Source organism: Carassius auratus, chromosome 10, assembly GCF_003368295.1.
Source record: "Carassius auratus strain Wakin chromosome 10, ASM336829v1, whole genome shotgun sequence".
Classification (NCBI taxonomy): Eukaryota; Metazoa; Chordata; class Actinopteri; order Cypriniformes; family Cyprinidae; genus Carassius; species Carassius auratus.
This window is the reverse complement of record NC_039252.1, coordinates 9,816,653-9,825,850: the sequence shown is the minus strand read 5'-3', so window position 1 is coordinate 9,825,850 and position 9,198 is coordinate 9,816,653. Positions and strand designations below refer to the sequence as shown.

Genomic DNA, 9,198 nt, shown 5'->3' with positions numbered 1-9,198 from the left:
CAAGTAGTTATTCAAAAAGTGATTTTCCACTTGAACATACAGGAGGAGCCTCCTGAGACCTAAGCGACTGTGGAAAGAGGAGGTGTTTAGGCCAAATGAACGGGTGAGGAGGCTCTACCGTGATGTGTGGCGTATGGCCACTGTGTTTGTCAGGGCTGATGGATGGCTCTAGGCTGTTTCGGGATCATAGATGATTGGAAGATTGAGTTCAGGAGGGACGTAATCGGGTGTTAAATGAGACAAAGAGAAATTTTATTGACACTATTGGGCAGTGGAGGAGTGTATACAGCACCTAGCTGCAATGAACAAAAATTGACATGATTGCACGTACAATATGATGCAAAACTAGTTTTTCATGTGCGATGTTGCATGTTCCGGGGGTTCCGAACCATCCCTGCTGTGCTTATTGACTTTGCACATAAACCTTTTTAATGATGATGCTGTTTAAATCGCGCCATTGATTTTAATGCACCAATTACGTCTATAGTGTATGAGAGTCGATATGTAGGACAGTGGTACAAATGGCTGAATATGAGAGGGCTTTAGTCCAGCAATTTTCTATGAGTCTTAAGTGCCCACGATCTGTGAAACACCTCACTTTCCTGAAAAATGTGCAATCAATACTGTGGAGAAAACCTTTTTAGGGCTTGCAGCTACATGCATTTTCCGCTGAATGAAAGAATAATCAAGTTTTTAACGCCTTGTGACTACAGGAAAAGCATGCCGCCTTTAGCATCATTATGGATGCTGCTGGAAAAGGGTGGAATTTGTGCATGCATCGATCTCTGCTTCTGTTTGTTTAGGTGCAGTTTTAACTATCCTTCCTTTTGAAGCACAAATGTGTCGTGTGATAGGAGGGGATGGCAAGAGGTGGCGGTTTTGAGATACGCCATTATTTGACAGTGTTTAATTGGAGAGTACATTTGAGAGGCAGCCGTCCCCGCCGCTGGCTTTGCTTCTAATTGCCAGCAGCACTGCGCTTAACGAAGCGAGCGAGAAGGAGCGTGGGTGAGGGAGGAACAGAAAGAGAGAGGGGCCAGGTTTCTATGGCAACAGCACATCAACAGTAGGCAGTAGCCGAGGGGGTAGTTTCATCTTGAAGAAAGACCCTCTCTGCAGAGGCCCCCTCCGCAACAAGAAACAAATGCCCAAGCCGCACGCAAAAAAACCCAAAACAAAACACCAGCGAAAAGGCTCTTTTTAAAGCTCAGCCTGTGGAGTGCGAGGCGAAGTGAAAACCTATCCATTAGAAGGAGATTAATGAAAAAAAACTCAGTGGGTCTTCCCATCGCGGCCTCGGTTAAATAAGCCGCTATGAGCATCCCTGTCTGCGAAATGTACTTCTATGTGGTCCAGAAACCACTATCATCTTGATCTCAATTATTATTCATGCAGCTTCACTCGTTTCATCCGCCATCCCCGGGAACGCGTACGCTGTAGGTGATGTCAACAAGAAACTGAAGAACACCAGCAGAAAGGAAGGCTATCTGATTCATTAATCCTGACTGTTGAGTATCAGGTATTAAACGCTAATCCTTTGCCTTTTTGGGGAGTAGTAGTTCCCCTGACGACCATTAGAGGGCAGTTTGGCCTTCTAAACTACTATCCATGCGCTTGACAGCGCAACGTGCATTTCTCACATTCGTCTGTTTACTCACATACTAGTATTTACCTCACTTTCCATCTTGTACCTTTGATATTCTTTTTAACTTGTTTATGGCGCTCACTTTTCACAGCGTTTGTTCGCTGGCTCACATCCATTTATTTTTATCTGTGAAAGCTATCATTTCAGAGGTGCGCGAATTACGGTGTGGCATATCTATAAAGACAGCGCACCAAATGAAAGCCGGATTGATTTATTGTCTTTCATCTCAGCGTTATCATCTTTATGGCTTCTTCTTTATTGTGCTGTCGAGTACTGGGAGGTCTTGGGTGTAACGGTTTAACTCCTTGTAGAGAAGAGAATTAGGTTTACGAGACTGAGAGAATTCGAAGGTCTTGTGTTTTTTGATCATTAATATTGATGGACAGCTTTTGTGAAGTGAGAGCTTCACATTACAAGATCTCACATTCGCTATTCTGTTCTATTAAGTTCCTGTCAGTCTGGCGAAACCGTAACCTTTTCCTCTTTCTCTGTTTAAATAGGCAAAGAGACCCAGAATGGGAGAGAAAGAGAGAGAGAGAGAGAGAAAGAGAGATGAGTCTTATATCTTTGTCAGATCAATTTGCTTTATTAATGAAAATGGTTTATGGAGAGATCACAGTCTTTAGATTCATTCTTAAACAATGACTCAACAAGCGAACGTATTTCTTTGTTTTTATTTTCTTCACTCATTTTATTACAAACTTTGCAAGGACTTATTACAAGGGGTTTGTTTTCAACATGCGGAAACGGAACAAAACAAAACACATGGGAATCAAACAAACAAAGTCGGATCGGACAATCCACTGTTCACAATAAACATAAAATCTGATAAAGCCCTCGGTGACAGGAGCCAGTGAATGACTACGGTGCAGGCATACAACGGCCACATTCACACTGACTCGGCAAAAAAGATCAATCCATCCAAGGCAAGATGTGCACATCTCAATAAACACTTTACGATTTTTATATGCCATCGGCTTTTGTTGTAAGATTTAAAAAGCTTCACTTGCATGTACATAAAACTGTACAAAAACAGATCATCACAAGCATTTTTAGTCCTATATAAATATAACCAACAATTAAGGATAACAAGTTTTGAACTCTCCTGCAAAAGACATACTTTCAAGGCAGCTGTCTTCAGTTTTGGGGTGAACGGTGAAGATGAGTTTTGTGCAGTGAACGTCGCTTTAGCTCTCAAGAAAAAGGTTTCTGAACCGGCACTAACATTTCAGCAAGAACAGTAAACGGTTTTTACCAATTATCTTTGGAATTCATGCTCAACTCGTCGCCTGCTTGACACCACGCACGGGGAATGTGGAGAGCTATGTACAGAACACTTTTTAAGAGATGTTTACCACAAACACCAGTTTTCGTTAGTCTATGTAGAAAAGTCTCGCTCTAAGGACGAAGAAAAGACTCCCTCGTTCGTTACGGTTGTCTCATCACATCCAGACATCTAACAGTGAAAGAGCACACATCTAAACACCAGTTTAAAAAACAACCACGAGAAGTGGACACTCCTCCGTCCGTCCTCCGGCATTTTGGGCCGAAGGACTCTAGGAGTCTAACCTTAGAATTACTAGGAATAAAACAGCCGAGATGAAGCCAGAGCAGTCAAAACCTGCAATTCAGACTATCTGACTCAGGCCGGCAACAGAGTGGAGGAAGGTCAGAACCTGCTTCACTCAGAGTTTGAGTAGATGAAAGCCTTTAAGTGGTGGTGGAGTTTTGTGGTCATCTCTATCTTTTAGCCGTGTTAAGTCCAGGTCAGCGTTCGCCTGGGAAGAGCGCGGCTGCAGCACGAAGGAGGAAAAGTGAGCTGGGCTAATTACGCTGGATCATGACTCTCGTTGGATTTTTTTTTTTTCTATCAGTCACTAAATGGCTTTGAAAACAGCATAATGTGCTTTCTTTCCTTAGGGCGGGATAATCATTCGCCTTATTTAATCATGGCTACGTCCAGTAATTTCCATACGTTTCAGCCTTAATTATTCGGCGAGAGGTGCTGAAGGCAGTCACGATGAGGTAAGTGCTGTGAAAATTGTGACTCGCTAAACAATTGAAGCGTTTGGACCGGGATCTTTTTCTGTGATCTGTGCTTCCTTTGGGGGCTGGAGTGTTCGCATATGCCAACTGCACCACACTCATTACTCACCCTAATTAAGGAAATGCCCATCGTCAACCCCCCTGCAGACAAAGCGCCGGGATCTGGGCAGGTACTGTGCTGCAGTATGTGTTGAAAAAGTAGAGATATTGAGGCGATGCAATAGTAATGATAATGTCCATCAGATATATGGTTCTTGAGCACACTAGATAGTCATTGTCAAAATGGTCCCCCAGAGATTCTCGGAAACTTGGAGGGGAGACACAGCTTTAGAGCAGGTTAGATAGTCAGCACAGTGTCAAAGAAAAAAACTAACCTGAAGAAATACCCAATCAATGGAGGACAGAACATTTACGTAAAAAAAAAAAAAGAGTTGCTGAAAATAGGCAAATGGCGAATGGTGATGTGATCATTTGTAACATTTGTCATTTTTCGACCGTGGAAAAAAAACATGCACAATTGACATGCGAAAGACAAGACAGGATTATCAGTCTAATTTGTCCATTGTGATTGTTATATACAACTGTTTTAAGGCATTAATACATTTGTTCTTCAAACAAAGTCTAAATAGAGTGACACAACGATTTCATTTCGAACTGTAAAAACTATGTAAACAAAGAAAACAGGACAGTGAATATGAGTGTGGCGAAAAATGGACCCATTTGATGGAGACTAGGTGTGTTTGTGGACTTAACACACCGTTGAGTTAACACAACTCTACTGATAATTTGAGGGGAGGCAGGTGGTCTCCTCCTCATTGAGGCTGTGCTGTGTGAGCCGTAGGCGTCTTTGCGAGTGCCAGGCAGCGTTTGCACTATATCGTGGGAGTTCAGGAGAGATTCACAGTGCCAAAAAACACAAGTTCTGCCACGACACAAAAGTATGCACGCACATTCTCATCTGTTGAATAACGTGTTAATGTGCCAGAAGCCACTTGTGTTACTTTCGTGACAGTAGGTCCCCTGACACACGAATGCACAGACCGGCATATGTTATGGTCTGTCATAGTTAATCGCTGTTAAACCCACTGCCCACCCTCACCAAACACAAAACTATACACCATGCTGCAGTGCGAATATGGACATACAGTACAGCAGGTGAGGATCTGGGTCGTAGACGGGCACAACGAGGGTCATGGAGCACCATTAGGACATTTTTCCCTTCACTCCAGTTCATCTATTCACGTTCCCATATGACCATTATGAATGTTCAGACCCTCGAAAGCAGTGGTACCAACACACACTTCAGGTGTTCAGGCTGATTTAGATGTAACCTGTCACTATTTTTCAACTTGAGCCTGATAGTAATATTCATATGTACACCATACAAATGTATTTACAGCGTTTTACATGTATAAAGACTGCTCTCCTCTGAGGACAGGATCAAGTTAAGAGTGTTAGACACTCTGGATGTGGCTCAAGACCCTTTTACAGCAGTTTCTCCTGCCCACTCCAGCACTTGGTAATCTAGTAGAAGAAGCCATGAACATTCTGTAGGCTAGCGAAGCTAAACGTTTGCTAAGTCACATAAAAGTATGCGTTGGTTGTTTTTGATGGTATGCAAAAACGGTACAAACAGTTGAAAAGAACAGTAAAAGTGATGGTAATAAATAGATGAACGCATGAATAAATAAATAAATACAATTAATCTACTCGGACATTATGACAATAGCGTGTTTTTCCACTATCTGATTGATATCCTGTTGCAAATTCGATGTTCTCTTTTCGCAACCCTGTCTCTGTAATTTCTGATATGCGTCAATCAAAGATGGTGGGTGTGGTTATCTCACAGGTATATCTCTCTTTTCGAGGCGTGATTGGAGCGGGGGCTGGTAGGCGGGAACTCTGATGTCACACTCAGAGGCACCTCCTCCAGTGGGGCGTGGTCACTTGGGGTGTGGTCACTGCTGGAGTAGGCACTACGGGAAGGTGGGAGGCGTGGCCTATTCTCCTCTCCTCCCAGCCTCACGCTCCCATTGGCCAGGCGTCCCAGGCTCCCCCTCTCCTGATAAGGCACAAACGTGGACAGTTTAGGGGGGTTGCGGGTCTTGCGGACGGGCGAAGGCTGACCGGGCATCCAACACGCATCTGAGTGACCCAGCTCGCTGCACTCCTGACTGCAGTTTCCTGTCATGGCAACATCAGGCAGTGAGCGAATATCTGTGAGAGGAAGGCACACACAAAAAAGCAGTCTTTAATGATGAGTACATTATGTTAAAGAACAGCAAATCAAAACTTGTTTTGATATGCTTGAGTTCATTTCTACCGGGTGAGTCACAGAGACTGCAGTTCACCTAGCGTCAAATGTAAGCAACTAACAGGGAATACACAAAGAGCTGCCAGTGGTTGCTATGCACTGTGGTGTGGTTGCTATGTGAGAGGCAGTTGTTGCTATGCTCAGTGCTGTTGTTATGCATTGCATACTGGGATTTCTTCAGTGGCTACTGTGGGTCAGATTCTTCTGGTTTGATTCCTTCAAGTCATTTGAATTGAAATGGCTTCAAATGCTGACTGACGTTTGCTAGGTGCATTTGAATGTCTGCATGCCCACATACGTGCTGGAAGTTTGGTGGCAAAAGGGTGAAAGTGCAATTCACTTTTCACTGCATTTATGTCCCTTGGGCTGCAATCCCTCGATATACATGTCTTGAATATTTATGTACATATACACATACAGGCACGCTCACATTCAGTATCCTACATTCAACACTAAATGAGACCCACCAAGGCCCCCGAAGGAAAATTCTGCACTAAGGCTTATTGATTGGCAGGTCTGAAATTAGTGAGCCTCTGATTGCTATCCATTTTCCATTCCACTGTTCCCTAATTAATTAAATAGGGCCGAGACCCAGTGACCTCATTCCAATAGAGCCACACAGAAAGCTACATTAACACACACTCCCTGTAATCCGCCAACCACATGCATTCTTTCTCTGGATCCATTCTACTCTGTGGACCACTTTCCTCACACTTGGGAATTCACACTAGAGGTTTTCAACCTCTCAGTCACAAATCCACCTTGGGTTGCTGGATATGGAGATAGGGTTGTCGCCTTTTTATTCATCATACATTTTTTAGCAGAATTTTTATAGTTTATTATAATCTATAAAATCCATAAAATAACAAAATGACTTAATTCTATGACATTGCTAAGAATTTTTGGGAATTGAGGACCAAATGGAGGTCCTCCAATTATGTTGTAATACAATGCTGTAGTGATAAGTGCGCCAAGAGTATGCGCATCAATTATAATGGACTATAGCATGGCTAATGTATGACTCCTCTTAAGTCACTATAGTCATCTTCACATTGATTTCAAAATTTATAATTTGCTAAAACCTGGACGCGAGTCTATTTTTCTGTTTTTCATATTTTATCAATTCTCATTTTCTACAGACATTTCTAACATTTTAAAAAACTTTAAATAATATAACAAATTAGCACCATAATTAACATTACACATCATTGCCCATGTGCATAGTGAAGCACTAATGTTCAGCAAAGTGCTGTGAATAAAACAAAATGTATTGGAATAAAACCAAACAAATGTGTCATTTTCCCCAATGCGCCTTCAGGATGTAATGTCTAGTTCCAAAGATGATGAAGACGTTTATAAAAACTTATAAAAAAATAACACTGTTTATTAAAGGAAAACAAAAGGCAATCCAACTTAGAGCCCTCACAGACCTCATATTTAGGCCCCTGCCCAGCCCGTGTCCGACAGCTTATCAGAATTACCGGCCCGTGCCCAACCCGACCCTGTCTTTTTTCCCTCCTTCTCCCAAAACAGCTTATTCTATTGTTTGAGCTATTAAAATAGTTCAGTTTTGAAAGTAATGACAAAGTGAATCTATTGCATTTGATTTTTTTCAGGTTCATTTAGAAAAACATTTGGATAATTTTTTGTTCTTTAAAAAAGTTTTTAGTTTTTTATAGTAACGACCAAGCCGCCAGCAGCAGACAGTGAGCCCATATTTGATCAATTTAGCCTTCTTAAATCATCACGACTTGCCTAAAATAAAAGACATAAATATAGATATAAAACAGTGAAACCTTGATAAATGTGCGATATATCCAATAGTTTGTGTGGAGAGTGGACGCTAAAGTGCGCTTTGCAGGACATGGAGGCGCCAGTGTGATCACTTCAATTTTTTCCAGTGGATGCGCTGTTATTTTTGTTCATAAAGGTAAGTGTATTACATCATTCATAACTGTGAAGGGTCTACTTTTATTTGTATGCACTTGTAGTGAATGTTACAGACATAATTCACCATTGTTAAGTGTAGTTCTGTACACTGTGTTCTGCATAACTGTTCAGGGATCGTGGTCCCTTTAAATGTTCGGAATGCGTGATGACGTAACACGCCGGTCAGCGCCATTGTTCGGTTATTCTGTTTTTGCTTAAAAATAAACGAGACATGCATTAGTGTGCTCGAAGTTAGAAGTTGTCCCTTGCAAATTACTGCAATTTCCACACACTCAAAATATCAACAATATGTTGTGCTTTCATAAAAAAGCAACAGGAGCGCTTCACAAAAATGAACCAAAACTCAGTGAATACCTGCCTCAGAGATATGATAAATATGTTTAGAAAGCTTTAAAATACTACTTTACGAAATAAATCCAAAAAAAAAAAAAAAAATTAATCATAATTATAATATATAAAGATACATTTCTCTCTAAAGGCGCATTTAATGAGGAACTGGTGAGTCAGGATCGGCACTTATGTCGATACTTTGTGTCAAGCTTAAGCCTATTGCATGCATTTGAATGCAGAACTGTTCAGCTCCGCTGACGCCACGCATCATTCATGCTGCTGCTGGCGGGACAATAAACACCATTGAGGCACTCTTGACTTTCGTGGTAGCGCAGCTATTTTTTCATCATTAATTGATGGGTGTCTAAAGTCTAAAAATAAGGAAAAGCCTAAAACAGGCCCGAGACCCAGTCCGTGTCTAAACTATGACGTGATAATTGGCCCATAGCCTGGCCCAAAAGGTGTAAAAAAGTTGCGGCCCGTCGTGCCCAGGCTAAAATGCAGGGCTCTAATACAACTAGTAAACCAACTTCAAAACAGTGTGCATAGCACAAATAATACCAGACAAAAGAGGAGTGAACACAGAGGAACTTAAATACACAATGATAAGGAACTAAAGAGTGAAGAGACATGCTGATTAATGAATGTTCATGGTGACTGATGAGTGGCAGGAAACAAGAAGCAGGAAGGTGATATGAAACAAACAGAATATACAGTAATGGTGACACAGGTCTATTAATTAATTGCATTACTCACCTCTAAAAAATGAAAAATCATTTGAAAGTCTGTATATTACTGAAATAAGCTCATCATTTGGCAATCAAATTGTTTTTCTTTAAATATATATCATCTATGGAACCAAAATACTTAAGAGCAATAGCAATCACTAAATTATTCATGATTTCCATTTTGG

General features: G+C 41.4%; 1 protein-coding gene across 1 annotated transcript in view; it reads right to left on the bottom strand.

Annotated features, from left to right (window-relative positions):
• Positions 1 to 2,303: 2,303 nt before the first annotated feature.
• LOC113109768 (protocadherin-1-like) overlaps positions 2,304 to 9,198 on the bottom strand; it is an 84,007-nt gene continuing 77,112 nt past the window's right edge. The window contains exon 5 of the mRNA XM_026273515.1: positions 2,304 to 5,908. Coding sequence (XP_026129300.1) covers positions 5,535 to 5,908 — 374 coding nt within the window. The 3' untranslated portion in view covers positions 2,304 to 5,534. The remainder of the gene's footprint in view (positions 5,909 to 9,198) is intronic.